This window comes from Xyrauchen texanus, chromosome 3 (genome assembly GCF_025860055.1).
Source record: "Xyrauchen texanus isolate HMW12.3.18 chromosome 3, RBS_HiC_50CHRs, whole genome shotgun sequence".
NCBI lineage: Eukaryota > Metazoa > Chordata > Actinopteri > Cypriniformes > Catostomidae > Xyrauchen > Xyrauchen texanus.
The window spans coordinates 52773368-52791387 of NC_068278.1; the positions used below are offsets into that span (position 1 = coordinate 52773368).

At 36.2% G+C, this 18020-nt stretch overlaps 2 protein-coding genes across 2 annotated transcripts; one reads left to right on the top strand and one right to left on the bottom strand.

Moving 5' to 3' along the window:
* Nucleotides 1-1078: 1078 nt before the first annotated feature.
* ccl19a.2 (chemokine (C-C motif) ligand 19a, tandem duplicate 2) lies at nucleotides 1079-2280 on the bottom strand. Its single transcript, XM_052094919.1, has 4 exons — nucleotides 2165-2280; nucleotides 1741-1861; nucleotides 1536-1652; nucleotides 1079-1355 (listed from the first exon to the last, which is right to left on the bottom strand). The coding sequence occupies exons 1-3, from the start codon at nucleotides 2223-2225 to the stop codon at nucleotides 1544-1546; spliced, it is 291 nt and encodes a 96-aa protein (XP_051950879.1). The 5' UTR covers nucleotides 2226-2280; the 3' UTR covers nucleotides 1079-1355; nucleotides 1536-1543.
* Nucleotides 2281-8143: 5863 nt separating this feature from the next.
* ube2l3b (ubiquitin-conjugating enzyme E2L 3b) lies at nucleotides 8144-17453 on the top strand. The gene is made up of 4 exons (XM_052094897.1): nucleotides 8144-8193; nucleotides 10386-10481; nucleotides 11260-11446; nucleotides 16318-17453. Exons 1-4 carry the CDS (start codon nucleotides 8167-8169, stop codon nucleotides 16470-16472), a joined length of 465 nt encoding a protein of 154 aa, XP_051950857.1. The 5' UTR covers nucleotides 8144-8166; the 3' UTR covers nucleotides 16473-17453.
* The last annotated feature ends 567 nt before the right edge of the window (nucleotides 17454-18020 follow it).

Consider the following 18020-nt stretch of genomic DNA (forward strand, 5'->3'; position numbering starts at 1 on the left):
TATTATTCAAATTGTCTTTGTTTGTGTTCAGCAGAAGAAAGAAAGTCAGACACATCTGGAATGTGAGTAAATGATGAGAGATTTTCAATTTGGAGAGAACTGTCCCTTTAACAGATACTAGAAGTAAAATGAATATGTGAGTGGCACCAGAAACTAAGTGAAAAGAGCTCCGCTCCTGTTTCTAAAAATATTCTGATCCATAGATTTCTATAAACCCTTTCAATCCAAGTCAATGGGATTTTTAAACCAATTTGTATTGATTATCATAAGGAAATCTGAGTCTGAGTGAACTTAGAAAAGTAATAGCACACCTCGAATGAGCAAGCACCACTAATATTAAAAAGCATTAGCCAGTGTTGGGTAAGTTACTCTAAAAAGTAATTCATCCTAACTACTAATTACATCTTCTACAGTGCAGTTAGATTACTGTACTAATTGCTTTGTCTGAAAAGTAATTGCATTACTTATTACTAATTACTTTCTAAAACCCTTATCAACCTCGACCAGATGAAAAATACAAGGATAGAAATGAAACTGTTGTTTTAATTCTTTCAAAAGAATTATATAAAATCAAATAAATTATTCATGAACTGGCCAAAAAAATTGAGGGGGCGGCATTAAATCAGAAAACATATATTTTATCATGGCATTAAATTTTGAGTTTAAATTCATTATTGTTTTATATAGAATTGTTCTGTAGTCTTCACAGTATTTATCACAATTACATCAGAAGTAACTGTGATTAAATTACTGAAATATTAAGAGTAATCCCATTCTTTATCTTTTTCAACAAAAAGGTAATTTTATTACGGTAATTTTTAGCCATTTTCCCAATACCCTGAAAATACCCGACTCAAAAGAATGAATCTGACACTTAATAGTGAAACTATTAAGAACCTGTAAACATTAACACTTGTTTGGTGCTTTAGATGAAAGCATCTTTTAAGTTTTGTCTATTTAATATATCAGGGATAAATAATTCATAAAAGTAGAAACAAGAGTTACCAAAATTCTATTTATTTTAAATCATTCATTTTCAGCAAAATTCATAGACACACAAAGTATTCTTATGCTATGTACATTCATTAAAACACATTTTCCAAAAAATACAAATACAGGGCAACTCATGCACATGCATGAGGTTCATAAATGCTACAGTGATCTACAACATGTTACAATGCACACATAACATATCAGCATTGAAATGCCATTAATTTATTTAATTTACAAAGTTTGAATGCCATACATCTGTGATCCATCACATCTGCAGAATTTCCCAAATACTTAAAATAGTCAATCAAAGTCACAACTGATGAGTGTATGCAGCTGCAGGGTCATCAGGGGTCAATTCCTGTCTGAAAAACAGAAATGAAAAAAAAAAAAACATATTATGTTTTCATTAGTGGGTATGTTACAGAGAAGGCCAGAGAAAAGGTTTCTGTGAAGAACAGAACTAAGATTTTGAGTTAACATGAAAGTGACATGCAGTGGGAGGTTTGTTTCGTCTTGTGTGTTTTAGGGATGATTTTATTTACCTGTATTCCTACTGATGTGTTTTTTTCTTCCTATCGAGGTGTGAGATGTGCTTTCTAATCCACTCATGTCTCTCTGCTGGAGGAGCACACAGTTTCTTGTCCTTTTTAGTGATGAATCTATGGGTGCAAAGAGAGATTTTAACTATTACATGCATTAATATAGTACTATATAGTGCAACTTCCATCATCCATGATTGATGCTTACACGGTAGCTGGGATGGGGCAACCATTCTCTGTTGTTTGATGGAAGTAGGATGCAAGGATTTGCATTGGTATACGTGTGTCTTTGGTGGTCAGACAGCAGTCCACAGCTTCATCAGAAAAGGCTGAGAAAGAAATGTTGGTATTAGCAAGGGTCACCACTGTAAATCCTCCCTCTCTACATACATTTGACACCATGCAAGAACAAAACTTGGCCTAAACATTTCTTTAATTTGAAACATACAGAGATTGTCTGTATTACCAGAAACTAGCTCCCAGAGTTATAACAGAATTTTTGAGAGGACAGCCAAGAAATACTATGCCAATGACCTCAAGTATTTGCTGCAGCTTGGTTATATCAATCAATAACCAAGTTTCAGAATGAAATAGGGGATGCAATAGAGAGTTGGTTTTTATTTAAATCTTACCTTCTGTGCTGCCCCATAGGACTGCAGTGAAGATGAGGAGAGTTAATGCTGGAGTCTGCATTCTTCTCTTTATATTTGTCAGAAGTCAGAGCATCAAATGCATGTGCACAGGTGAGTCTGCAGGTATTTATACACAAAAAAGAAGTAGCTTTCACTTTCACATCAAGACTTACCGCACCTGCTCCACCCCTATCTCGTAAATGCATTAGTTTCTTTTGGCTTTCTTTGCCCCACATTCTTTCCTATAATCCCCCCGCCCCCACCCCCCAATTCAAATTATCTGCTGTGTAATTACACTCCTTATGTAATTTACAGAAACTGAACCCAAATGAGTGAAATGTAGTTTTTGGTTGCATAATGGTTTAGTGCTCTTTTATTTTATATCGGCCATAATGAATTAGCTTTGCCTGTTTTTTTGCTTTTACATTTACAGTGGGCTGCAAAGGTAAAAAAAATAAAATGTTATATTGCATTCTTAATTAATGCATTTTTTGTTTCCTTGCTAATTATATTCATCAGCATAACAGTTTGAGTGAAAAGTTGACCTGAAACATTTACAAGCATTTCAAAATTGTGTTTTAAAGACAGCATGCTCTCTGTGCATAAGTTTATGCAAAACCTGATGATCCATGTCCTCAGATTTTATTTAATATTTTAATAATGCATGTATTATTATTATTATTCTTACTTTAGGCAACTTCTGTAACAAAAACATTTAGAAACTATGGGGGAACTTCAGGGCAACACCTCAAATTTGACACAAATATAATGCACATAATCCAGTTTTCTCCAAGTCCTCCTGTTCAACAAAGGGATATTTAAAGTGATCATACCTTGTCACTATCTTAATGAATAGTGTGAAATATGAGAGCCTGGCACAGATATAAGGGTGTGTGCTTCCCTGAACTGAAGTACTTCAAACAGAGCCAAGAGCAATAACCTTCTCAAGAGTTTGAGGGGAAACATGGCCGTTAAAAACTGTTCTGAAGGTTATATGTAATTGCTGTTGTAGGGTGCAAGCTTGGCTCCTCACTCCGTTCTGCATAACTCTCGGTTTCGTTTTTTGAAAGTGGCACCAAATACATTTTTATTGGCCAGATATACGGTAGCTCTCCAAAACCTACACGGTCTAATGTGTTTTCTCACCACATTCACATTCAGTTGCTGCATGTAAAGCTTCAGACTTTTCTACATACAATCAGTATTCCTTTATGATTTTGCACATCCCATATAAAAACATATTGTACGTTGGGAAAGTAATGGTCTTAGGTAGTAACGTTACAGTACATTCCATATTTATATACCTTTTGTTTTACTGTGAAACACAAAAGGAGATGCTAGGATGCATTTTATCCACACCATTTACTTTCATTGAATGACTTTGCAATGAAAGCGAATGGTGACTGAGATTGACAAATTGATGCCCTATATGCCCTGACAGGTCACCACTTGATTTACTCCTTTTAAATGTTTTTGTTCTTTCATGCATATAGTGTCAGTTCCATTACCACCCTTGGGATGAAGGTCCTATTTGAGAACGTTCTGAGCACTACAATACCTTTATTTAATTAAATGTAATAACATTCTCTGCGCCCCGTGACCCTGTACACAGGATAAGCGGTTGACGATGGATGGATGGATGGATGAACATTCTCTGCGATGGACTGGCGACCTGTCCAGGGTGTCCCCCGCCTTTCGCCCAATGTTAGCTGGGATAGGCTCCAGCCCCCCGCGACCCTGTACACAGGATAAGCGGTTGACGATGGATGGATGGATGGATGGTAATAACATTCTAAGAAAACTGCACACAGCGTCTTATTTATGAAACATGATCAGACTGTGAATGGTTCAACTCCGTTCTCACTTAAGAATGTTTTAATGAACCACAAACTTCATGGCAAGCACCTTCATATCTGTTATTCTATCTAGAAAAGTAGACAGGTTGGACTCTTCCCAAATATACTGTTTTAAATATAAGGTTTTGATTGCTTATCAGCAGTAATGTACCAAAGACTGTGTGTATGAAACTTAATTGCAAACTTTATAAAGTACATACAGTATATATATATGCAGTGAGCGTCTATACTGTGTATATAAGAATCAGAATCAGAATGAGCTTTATTGCCAACAGGGTTGGGAGGGTTACTTCTGAAATGTATTCCACTACAGATTATAGAATACATGCTGTAAAATGTAATTTGTAAAGTATTCCGTTAGATTACTCAAGGCCAGTAAAGTATTCTAAATACTTTGGATTACTTCTTCAACACTGGTAGATTTTTTTCACTTGTTTTGACTATAAAATATCTGCATGTACAGACAAGACAAAATACACATGTTAAAAATACATGAAAACACGAACTATATTTTTAAATGTACAATTAGATTTACAGATTCATAACTATATATTCGGATTTTTTCTATTTATTTATTCAGAATGTATAACTATACATTCGGATTAACAATTATATATTGAGAATTTATAACTAGGCTATATATTCATATTTTAAACTATACATATTCAGATTGATATATTTGGAATTATAATGATATATTCAGATGAGCAATTATATTTTCAGATTTGTAAATAAATATTATATATATATATATATATATATATATATATATATATATATATATATATATATATATATATATATATATAAATAAATTGCATGTGTAGAAATGTTATAGGGATATGATTGTGTATAACTATATTAATGTAATGTAAAGTAGTGCAGCATTGTCACTTAGGACATGTCTTATTTTAAAAACCATCCCATAATTAGGGTTTGAGGAGTTTATTTACTAGCAGGAAAATCCCTCTTTGGTTTCTCATAGATTACAAAAGGAAGTTATTGTTGGATGCTTTGGAATCAGGGGCAAACCTTCCAGTAACTGGAATGCTAAAAAAATGTACACTGACCACCCACAAACTACAAATGTTCCAAAGGAATAAATAAAACCCCTATACTACTTTTCTGTGAAAGACTTGACCTGAGATTTTAGTGCTTTTTTTCTTTGGAAAGAGAAAGTACTTTTCTTTCTATTTTCCTCAAGGGTGCTCTTAAAAATCCTCAAGTGGTCAGTGCAACAAGGAACTGTAATTTTCAGCAGGATGCATGCTGTTTTTCATGGTTTATATTACTTATGATCAGTTATGTTGAAGAGGGTTATATTAGATTATTAAACTCAGGATGGTATTGGCAATTAGTTTTAATGGATCATTGGTTCTGAATACAATAAGAAATCTTTAAACATCTATCAAAGAATCCAGGTTATGAACCTCCATACCTCTTCGTCAGTATATTTACCTGCACAAAGTAAACATATATTGCTGTGACAACTGAAAAAGCCCAATTATCCCAGGTGCTGAAACCTATATGACATTGCATTCATGCTTATTATCCACAATAATAAACTGTGTTGGTGGCATAGTGGGCTAAAGCACATAACTGGTAATCAGAAGGTTGCTGGTTCGATCCCCACAGCCACCACCATTGTGTCCTTGAGCAATGCACTTAACTCCAGGTTGCTCCAGGGTAATTGTCCCTGTAATAACATGCACTGTTAGTCACTTTGGATAAAAGCATCTGCCAAATGCATAAATGTTTAATAGTGTTTTTACTTTAAGATGTCCGTGAACAGTATTAACCTAATGTCTTTTATTGTATTTGGGGCCTGTGGACTCATGCAACAAACTTAAGAGGTTAAGACCTACACTGCCGCTCCAAAGCCCATCTTTATGATTTGTAACAATGAGCAAAAATTGACCTATATAAGTACAAGTTCAAGCAGGTCATAACCGCATGCGAGTAAAAATGAGACATACATTCCTTTCAGTAACAAATCAGATCAGATGCTTCATTTGTGCATTTTGACATGTGTTTGCTCTGCAATTGCAAACCCATGCATATGTCTCACATATGAAATATTAATAAAACATTGGTATTTCTTAACCAAATTAACTTCAGTGATAAAGTAGTGTGTTGAATTAAACTGCTCAAGTGGGTGCTAAATATTGCAAAAGCAGAAACAAAACAGTTAACCCTTCCAATCTGTAACCAGCAGCCCATCTTTACCTGAAAACGCTGCAGGGGAAGCGTGTTTGATCAAGTTGATTCAGTCATGAGGTTTACAGGAAACAGTAAGACCTGTGCCCACACAACTGTTTATCTGTTGGGGTGGGAAGCATGTTGGCAGTGTATGGGCTCCTTTGATGAGAAAAGCAAATAAACAAACCAACAAATGCACAAACAAATACACATGTACATCTGTTGTCTAAGTATTTACTTTTCAGCCAATAGAATAATGGTGTCTGTAAATTATATCGCCACTTTTCTAGTTCACTAACTTAATTTTTCCTAGTTTTAATTTAATCTTAATAGTAAACCTGGTTGCATGTTTCTGCTAACTCATGTCTAATGCCTTACAAAGTATCTTGGATTGCATGTACAGGGCTGTGGCTGTACCATTGTTTAGTGATGATATCAGTTTGTAAAGCAGAGCGCTTTTCTTTTTACCATGATGCAGAAAGATTATCATATTTATGTAACATTGTATTTATATGGTTTTCAAGTTACTTCAAAAAATGTCATGATACTACCAAGTTACATGTCCAAAAAACATATATATGTATTCAAAATATATATTTAGTTGTAGGATCAAAGTGTTTGACTGCATTGGACATTTCTAAATGGTGTATCTGTTTTCTTGAAGGGTACTTCTACACATCTTACAGAGATCTTACAAAGTCCTTCAAGGAATAATTCAACAAAACAAAAAAGAAAATTATCTCATCATTTACTCACTCTCATGCCATCCCAGATGTGTATGACTTTCTTTGTTCTGCAGAACACAAAGACATTTTTTAGAAGAATATTTAAGCTCTGGAGGTCCATACAATGCAAGTGAATGGTGACCAGAAATTTGAAGCACCAAAAAGCACATAAAGGCAGCTTAAAAGCACTCCATAAGACTGTAGTGATTTAATCCATGTCTTCTGAAGTGATCTAATTGGTTTTGGTTAAAGAACAGACCAAAATATAACTTTTTATTCATAAATCTTGACATCAGCAGTCTCCTTGGTGATCGTAATTTCAAGGCCAATTACACTTCATAGAGCACCATATAGCACTCTGCATGTGTGTCAAGCACTAGGGAAGTGTAATCGCTCTTGAAATCATGAATGTGCCTAGAGACTGCAACTGGCAAGTACAGTGAAAAAGGAGCTACATTTTGGTCTGTTCTCACCCAAATAGATTAGATCATTCAGAACACATGGATTATACCACTGTAGTATGGATTACTTTTAAGCTGCCTTTATGTATTTTTTGAAGCTTCAAAGTTCTGGCCACCATTCACTTGAATTGTATGGACCTACAGAGCTGAGATAGTCTTCTAAATATCTTTATGTTCAAGAGATTTCAGTTTGCTCAATGCCGAAAAAATAAATAAATAAATAGAGGAAACGTTTATCTAACATGCAACTAGATTGTACTTGCATGTTTTTATAAGTAACACTTGACCTGAGAAGTTTTGAGAACCACCGATATAAAAGCATTATTCCTTACTCAGGAGTGACATCTTATGGTCATTCTCTAGAAATGCGAGATAGAAAAAAAAAGCATACTTCCGTGACAAGAGACGTTTATTGAATTTCTGTTTCTTGGCAAACCTAGATTCTAAACTTAATCCCGTACTGCTTTAATTTATTAAGTTTAATTTATTTTTGCTGACAAGGTTGACTAAATGAGGGCCTTGTTTATCAAAGATTAATCAGTTCCATCCAGAGTGTAATAAATGGCATTTTTGTTTCGATTTGTAATGGAAAGTACCCACGAGTGCTGATCTGAGGTCATTCTACTGGGCGCCCCTTTCTCGCCACTCAATTTGTAAATCTGATCTCAGATCAGCTGCGGCACCGAATAAGCGCGCGAGCTGGTGACTCAATCGCTCGAGCTGCCGCGCGGTGTTTTCTGGGAGCAGTTGAAAGATTCAAGATGGCGGCGAGCAGGAGACTACACAAGGTAGACGTTCAAACCTCGCACTTTTTATACCTCTAATTGAGATTTATCTCACACGACCGCTCACAAACAAATAAAAAATTAAGTTAACTTGCTAAAAATGCCATTTGATCGTCCGTTCTTGCTTGGTCGGCGTTGAAATATGCAATTCACGCGCTCGATGACTCGGCTCGCCGCGCCGCGCGTTTCCAAACATGAAGGAGGAAAAGCGCCGGCGGAGGCCGCGAGACCACAGAACTTGTTTTATGGGTCGAGATCGGTGAAGCACAGTGAGAGTGAGCACGTCGGAGTGGACCTCGGTGTCCTATTGAGTGGTTTCATTATTTGGCAGCTAGGAAGTGACAGTAATGTAATGTATGTAGGAGTGTCTGATGCGATGGGTACCCTCAAACCGGGTTCGTTTGATTCAAGCTGGACCTAATCTTTTTGAACGAAATAACCGTAATGGACCTTTTTCACACGCCGGGGGTTTGGAACTCGAAATTAAATGTTTGCAGGATAATCTTCGACAGTGGTGAATGGGAGATCACAGCAAATATTATTTTCACTTACACATTTGCTCCAAGATCAAAAGAAAAAATCTACTCTTACGTTTGACTTTCCAGAAGAGGAAAAAATAGGTGGATTAAGACAGTCAGAGGGGAGAAGATGCCACATTTACTGTCACTCTCAGCAGCTGTAATAGAAACCCTCTCTCAGCTATGGTAATTCCGGTTTTAAAAATAATTCCAGGGTAATATAACAATAAGCACAGTGTTAAATGTACACTCAATATAAAAAAAATTACAATATATAAAAAGCGAGATTTACGCTGCTAAGTAATGCGGAAACGCGTCATCACAGTACGTTCGGGTTTGATCGGGACTTAAAGGGAAATAATAAATCGCTTCTGGCTGTTTTAAACACAGGGCTATTGCGTCAATGACAACATAAAGAGATAAAGTTCAAAACGAAATCTTCTGTCCCTTTTAAGACTCGTAATGGCACAAATAATTGAATTTGTACTTAATAACAATTTTGGTTCAGTTAGTTTCAGGTCACTAGGTGAAGTTACGCCCTTGTGAAAAACCGAAACTGTGAGTTCATAAAGCGAAAGCTATGAACTTGAGTAGTGTATCTAGATCACCTTATTTAGTTCTTACAAACAAGTGGTATATTTACTGTCATTATGTCAAATTCCCGTTTATTTTAGTTTCTTAGGCGTTTATGTGTTGGTTTTTGTTTTATTTGGGGGTTTTTTGTGAGGGGGGTGGCAGTGTAGCAGTCATCATGTAACGAATTTACTTCCTTATTGGTTTTTACTTCCTTTACTGTTTTTGATTATTCATGTTTTTACAGCACTGACTTAAGATATTGATCATGAATGGGCCAGTCATGTAAGAAATCTTATTCTTAAACATTTACAGTGTGGTGTTGCAAACTTAATTGGATAGTTCACCCAAAAATGAAAATTCTCATCATTTACTCACCCTCATGGCATCCCAGATGTATGACTTTCTTTCTTCTGCTGAACACAAAATATTTTTAGAAGAATATCTTATCTCTTTATATCTCATACAATGCAAATGAATGGTGGCCAGAAATTTAAAGCACTTAAAAATATATCTGTATCTCCCCCACACCTGTCATATCACTTCTGAAGACATTGATTTAACAACTGGAGTCTTATGGATTACTTTTATGCTGCATTTATGTGCTTTTTGGACATTCAAAGTTCTGGCCACCATTCACTTGCAATGTATGGAACTACAGAGTTGAAATTCTTCTTAAAAATCTTAATTTGTGTTCAGCAGAAGAAAGTTATACACATCTGGGATGGCATGAGGGTGAGTAAATGATGAGAGAAGTATTATTTCAGGTGAACTTTCCTTTTAAAGCAAACTGGACTGCTCACTTGTCTTGAACTGTGGGTCAGTTATTTATTTACAGTAAGCAGCTGAGGAAGGGGTTGTTTCTCGGGCATATAACCTGGGTCACGTTACACCTTTGGGTTACAGCTTAAAATCATGCAAAGTCTTAGATGGTATATTCCAGACTGTTGTTATTAGGATGCTTTAAATAAATGTTCTACATTTATGAACATACCTTTGATAATATGCTAATTTTGCATCCCAGAGTGTTTTGCACTTACCTACAAATAAATTCCCTTTAGATACAATTTAACATGTTAATTGTTAAACTTGTGTTTTTATCAGGAGCTTGAAGAAATCCGCAAATCTGGAATGAAAAACTTTCGTAACATTCAAGTTGATGAATCAAACATATTGACATGGCAAGGACTCATTGTTCCAGTAAGTGTTTACTAAATGTTTTTAAACTTTTAGACCTTTTTTACAAATTGCGTGGTAACACTTTACAATAAGGTTCCATTTGTTAATTAATGCATTGGGGATCATTAACTAACAATGAACAATATATTTTTACAGCATTTATTAATCTGTGTTAATGTTAGTTAATAATAGTGATACAATAGTTTCTTTTTAGTTTATAGTTCATTAACTAATGCTAAAAAAAAAAAAACATTTTGATTTAAAAAATGTTACTAAATGTTGAAAGTAAGATTAATAAATGCTTCAGTATTGTTCATAAATTTAACTAATGTTGTCACTTATGCTAACAAATGGTACCTTATTGTAAAGTGTAACCAACTGTATTTCTATGTTATCAATGTTTGTGTAACATATTCAGACAATACATTTTATATTTTAGCACAGCTTCAGTATGCATCTGTTCTTTGTAGATTAGAAAATAATGGCTTAGCAATTGGAAGCAAAAAACTAAAATTGAGACTGTGATTAATTGAGAAAAATGTTTAAGGGTTTGCGCAACTTTGTAAAAGTTGTCCTGAGTGTTTCATATTATATTTCTGGCTCTAGCTCAACTGTATTTGTCTCATGTGATCAGCCATATCTGATATCATACTACACCCATTCACCCTTCCATTCTGGCATCAACATCAGTTTGTTTAAACTGATGACTGTATGACTTTATGACTGTAATTTCATACAGACATCAGTTGAGACACTGTAGTCTGAGCTGTGCTCATGTTACTTTGTTTACCTTCCTCAGGACAACCCTCCATATGACAAAGGGGCATTCAGGATTGAGATCATCTTCCCTGCAGAATACCCTTTCAAACCACCCAAGATCACATTCAAAACGAAGATCTATCACCCCAACATTGATGAGAAGGGGCAGGTCTGCCTGCCTGTCATTAGTGCAGAGAACTGGAAACCAGCCACCAAAACTGACCAAGGTGAGGTGGTACTACTGTTACTGGAGCATTCCTGAATAGGTTGGGGTACAGAGAACTCTGTTCCATTAATAAAAAAAACAAAACAATCCAGAAACCATTTGATTTTCATGACATTCGGTTCTGTTAACATTTTCTGTATTTGTGATTTTCCACCAATGTGGACCTAACACTGTACCAAAATACAGCAGCAGCGCTGCCCTCTACCAAAATCCCTTTCAAGGCGAGTCAGTCCACTCAGCAGCCATCTTTGCAAGCTACCGGTTAGCTGTTTCTTATGATTAGAAGCATCATGAAGTGCAGCTCCTATCTACTTGAAAGACTGAAATCTTCAAATGTTTGGTCAAGGTTACAATCGAAGAGAATTTTCTAAATCAGCAGTAAAATCTGACAACAATGGTATTATAAATTGTGCTTCTTTACCTCAGATTACGTAATTCTATTTTTCAAGTTGGTTCAGCTAATGCGTGTGTTCTCGAGTTGATTGACAGGTGATCTCTGTATCTAAAAGCTGATTGGCTCTTTTACCTGTAAGGCGTGACTTCCTTTTCTAAAACTGTTGGGCATTCCAATTTCTCCCATTCATTTTAATAGAAGTGGTCTCTCTGCTAAATAGTCTGTGCCTCTACTGAATCTACAATGTGAAACAGCAACAACAGTAACTGTGCTACTTATGTATTTTGATTCCCGAAATTACTAATGATCTGATTCTTCTACTTTCTGTTACTGACTGCTTGTTTATATGACGATGTGTAATTAAAGATACATCGGTTTTGTTGTATTAAGTAACATTTTATGAGAGTAAATGCACGAATGAAATTCGCTATCACATTGTGTTACTATATTTAAAACATTTATGCCTCTAAAAAGTCTGCAAACACACCTTTTACAAGAATTGTTTTACATTTATTTCTGATTTGTTAAATCTTCTGTGTAGAAACTTGAAATGATCTCATCATTTTGACTGCATCTTATTTCCCCCAAAAATTCTTCCTCAGAAGTACTTAAAGGATCGTTAAATTCCTTATGATTCCCATCCCTATTAATGAGCCAGACTATTAAAGCTCAGTTGACTAGTGCATAAACACACTGAAATGGGCACTTGTCATCATTTATATTGTAGAATTTGTAACTGAACATCTCTTTTTATATATATATATATTATTATTTACTGATCAGCCACAACATTAAAACCACCTGCCTAATATTGGGTAGGTCCCCCTCGTGCCGCCAAAACAGCACCAACCCACATCTCAGAATAGCTTACAAGATGATATTTTTCTCACCACAATTGTACAGAGCAGTTATCTGAGTTACCAGAGACTTTGTCATTTCGAACAGTCTGGCTATTCTCTGTTGACCTCTCTCATCAACAAGGCATTTCTGTCCACAGAACTGCTGCTCACTGGATGTTTTTTGTTTTTGGCAGCGTTCGGAGTAAACTCTAGAGACTGTTGCGTGTGTGAATATCCCAGGATATCAGCAGTTACAGAAATACTCAAACCAGTCCGTCTGGCACCAACAATCATGCCACGGTCCAAATCATTAAGCCCACATTTTTTCCCCATTCTGATGGTTGATGTGAACATTAACTGAAGCTCCTGACCCATATCTGAATGATTTTGTGCACTGCACTGCTGCCACATGATTGGCTGATTAGATATATCGCATGGATGATTGTTGGTGCCAGACGGGCTTTTTTGAGTATTTCTGTAACTGCTGATCTCCTGGGATTTTCACGCACAACAGTCTCTAGAGTTTACACAGTTTTGTGGACGTAAATGCCTTGTTGATTAGGTCAACAGAGAATGGCTGACTAATTTGAACTGACAAAGTCTCTGGTAACTCTGATAACTGTACAATTGTGGTGAGAAGAATATCATCTCAGAATGTCATTGCGGTTGTTGACGTTGTTGCAGCACAAGGGTGACCAACAAAAAATTAGGCATGTTGTTTTAATGTTGTGGCTGATCTCTATATATAACTATATTACAGCTCTGAAAAAATTTAAGAGACCACTGCAAAATTATCAGTTTCTCTGGATTTACTATTTATAGGTATGTGTTTGAGTAAAATGAACATTTAGTACTGACAATGTTTCTCCCAAATTCAAAATAAGAATATTGTCTTATTTGCAGAAAATGACAACTGGTCAAAATAACAAAACAGATGCAGTGTTTTCAGACCCCGAATAATGCAAAGAAAACAAGTTCATATTCATTTTTAAACTACACAATACTAATGTTTTAACTTGAAGAGTTCAGAAATCAACATTTGGTAGAATAATCCTGATTTTCAGTCACGGCTTTCATGCATCTTGGCGTGCTCTCTACCAGTCTTTCACATTGCTGTTGGGTGACTTTATGCCACTCCTGGTGCAAACATTCAAGCAGCTTGGCTTGGTTTGATGGCTTGTGGTCATCCATCTTCCTCTTGATCACATTCCAGAGGTTTTCAATGGGGTTCAGGTCTGGAGATTGGGCTGGTCCGGGTCTTGATCCGGTGGTCCTTAATCCATACCTTGATTGACCTGGCTATGTGGCATGGAGCATTTTCCTGCTGGAAAAATCAGTCCTCAGAGTTGGAGAACATTGTCAGAGCAGAAGGAAGCAAGTTTTCTTCCAGGATAGTATTGTATGTGGCTCGATTCATACGTCCCTCCCAAAGACTAATCTGCCCGATTCCAGCCTTGCTGCAGCACCCCAAGATCATCACCGATCCTCCACCTGGCCATCTAATGGTTAGACGGAGACCTGGAGAGACCTTCAAGCCACAATGTCTCGCACCAACTGTGAAATTTGATGATCTGGGCTGCTTCAGCAAGGCTAGAATAGGGCTCAGCCTCAGTCCGTGCTCCATTTAGCTTGACAACCCCAAAAAAATTAAAATCTGCGTAATTTGTACAAAGCTGAAGGATATAGAGCGCAATAGTCTGGTTCCGGAAGTAAAAATCCTATCCATTTTCTCTATGAGGGGAGTAGATTTTTGATAGTTTGTAAACCATTTAAAGACAGACCTACCGTGAGCTCAGAGGTTGTTAATCTATAAGATGCTTCTGCTGAAGCCATCAGTCGACATTATTTCAGCTTCATAAAAAAAATTAGGTCAGTAGCGGAATTCCTGGTGTAGAACTAAACTTCCCATGAATCCTGACGGGAAACTATCCACCCATCAAAGAATCGTTTTAAACAAAGCATGTCAAACAAGATCTAAAGCGACCACCCAGTTCCATGATCCACTGTGACGCAATCGAGTCCTTACACTTTCAAACTTCATACATCTCAACGTTATCTTTGGAAGGCTGAGTTTTGAAAAGTCTAAATCAGCAGGTCAGTCTCGTGGAAGTTCTAGAAGGGCTAAAATCGCTTTCAGCACTTATAGTATTTCAAATTGCCCCTCCTTTTCTTTTAAGAAAGCATTCCATGAAATGAACACTCAATAGACACAATCCACCACTGCACCGTTGTCTGCTGAGCTGCAAAAAGATGCTCCGGTGTTTACTTTTCAATCTGCTACGTTACTGACCTCACTGGCAAACTATAGCTGGCACAAACAGATGTGATAAACATGAGTGACATGGTTGTCAGGGACAGGTTTAACGTTATATTAGTTATATTGAAAAGGGAAAATGGAGTCATTGTTTATCAACTTTCCAGTATTTCACAAACTAGTTAACAATTTACCGTGAAGATGCTGCTTAACTCTGCCCTGTCTGGAGAACCGTCAGCTCTGTAAACAGTGGAGTCCGAGCACACACTGTTGGATAAACTATGTTATGATACCAACTCTAAGTCACCCCAGGAATTGTTTTCAACATTATATGTTCCAAAAAAAAAGTTTTAATATATGCGCATATCAGAAAACGTATACGCTGATACTGACATATCTGTGAAAGGCTAATATCGGCCGATAAATCGGTCGGGCTCAAGGTTATACCCAATTGTATTACTTTGTTGCCATGACGGGGTAATGTCAACAAACCTTAAAACATCTGTAAAAATTACTATTCAAACTAATTTACAGCTCAAATAACACATGAGAATTGATGTAAGTGCTTTTATAAAATTATTAGCTTCACATTTTTGCCTTTTTAAATACTCCAAAAATTGTTTTCTATTGTAAGTGCCTCACTGTAACCTCAATTTGAGCTTTTTTTTTTTTTTTTTAAAGAAAAAGTCAAATGTGTTTTTTTGTGGTAATCGATATTATGCCACAATTGCTGTTGATTGATCTTAACTTGTTTTGAACCCGGAATATTCCTTTTTAATGCCAAAAATGAGCGGGAAAAATACTTCCTGAACCAAGGCGGCTGAAAAAGTAGGTGTGTACTTTAAGCCATTGGATGATTTTTGTCATTTTGTTTATTCTCATGTTGTCAGAGTTAGTGATGGTAAAGAGGATTTTGTAAATGATATTCATTCATATTCTCGAGTTGTCTCTGAAGCTTGGTGGCTTAATAACAGGACTGGATATCGCCAACCACTGGTACGTCATAATTGCAAAACGTGTCATGATTCAATACATTTTGATGCATCACAATTGAATCTCTATTTAAACTGCACTTAATGTGTAAGAGAGACCCAGTGTTTTTGTGAGAGTGAGTGAATCTGTCGGATCTATTTCATATTGTGTGAAAGAATTGTGATATACTGCCATGTGCCGTCTTCTGCAATAAACATGTTGGGTATAAAGCATAGCAAAACACTCACTATTGTGGAGATAAGATACCTGCATTAGATTCCATTCATCTATAAACCTCTGTTCTGTTGGTAATGATGAATTTACACGTTAACATTTTTGATTGTTTAAAAAAAATCAATAACACTGAGCAATTGGCCAATTATAATGGACTTTTGTTTTTCTTTCTTTTACAGTAATTCAGTCACTCATTGCCCTGGTAAATGACCCACAACCAGAGCACCCTCTGAGGGCCGACCTAGCAGAAGAATACTCAAAAGACCGTAAAAAATTCTTTAAGAACGCTGAAGAGTTTACAAAGAAACACGGAGAAAAGCGGCCAGTGGACTAACAACACAAGACAAGTGTGTAGCCCCTCCTCCAAAACCCAAACCCTTCCTTTTCCTCTGATCCTCTTCCCTCGCTCTACTACATTCTCGACACCCAAACGGCAGTCTCTATCCTCCCTTCCGCTTTCTCTCCTTCTCTCCTTTCCACGTGTCACTCTAGTCGAGCTGGAGAAGTACAGCACAGCTGCAGCCTCCATCTGTAAGCCGGATGCCGTGAGGACATCTGAGTTTGTGGTGTTAGCTTGAGGCCCTTACTAACTTTCTGCTATGTTTTCTTTTCTTTGTTTCTTGAGTTTGAAAACATCAAAAGTTGGGTAGAGGATAACTTAAGAAGTTGGAGATATTGAAATTGTTCAGGGAGTTTCAGTAATGATTGTTGTTTGACCCTTTTTGTAATTAAAATATGAATCATTGCATTATTACACACACACAAAAATAACAACTTTCAATCACTTTTCGAAGTGACAGATGAATTGTAATTTATCATGTATGTTATTTTGTTCCCTCAAATGGAAAAAATAAGAAGGATGTAAGGTTACACAGCTGGAAGATTTCAGCGACAAATATTTCATATAACCATTTACTTTTCACTGCACTTGTTGGGTTGCACAGTATGTGTGAGGAACAGGCTCCTTTCAACACTTTAATAAGCCTCGAATCGGCAAAACCACTGTAAAGTCAGTAACAAGGTGGCATAGAAGCCAATATTGCTATGATAAACTTTGTTTCACAAATGAAAAAAAAAATGAAAAATGCTCTTGTGTGAGTGAATATAATTTTCCATGATGATCACTAATTTTAAACATCTCTCTTTTAACATGTTTCATAGGAAATTCTTGTATATTGTTACTGATTTATTATTTTTTTTTGTTTGTTTTTTTTTGGTTTAAACATGTAAATGGCCCTTAGATTTACAGAGATGTACGCTACTGAGAAATATTATTCCCCCTTTCTCCAAAAACAGAATAAACGCAGTAGTTGACCATGAGTTTTCTAGAATATTCTTAAAGTATATTTGAGTCATCAAATTCAACCCAGTTCATACTACTATGGTTTTTACACCACTCTTTAGATGATGGTGAACTAGGCATTAGTTTATTTGGGCTTTCAAGATATTTAAGTAATGTTTGCAGTATGCCTCAAATAAGCACACTTGCAGTCTTCACAGCTTTATTTTCATGCCGTTGCAGACATTGTTTGACCTACTTTACAAATGCTCCATATTTTATCTAAATAAATACAAAGATCAAATACAGGAAATACTGTTATATGCTCAAGCCTTGACAAACTCTCTTTGTTACTTTGGGTGTGCTGATCTTCTCATTGGTCTGGGATTCCTAATAAAACCTATAAACCTATCAAATTGCTTTAAACTGGGATTCCCCAAGCTAAAAGAGTATTACTAATATAAACCCTTGGAATGAAATCAATCTTAAGAGTTTAGAGATTGTTTAACAAGAATAATATAGGGGCCTGGGAAGCTCCGAGTATTGACACTGACTACCACCCCTGGAGTCGCAAGTTTGAATCCAGGGGGCGTGCTGAGTGAC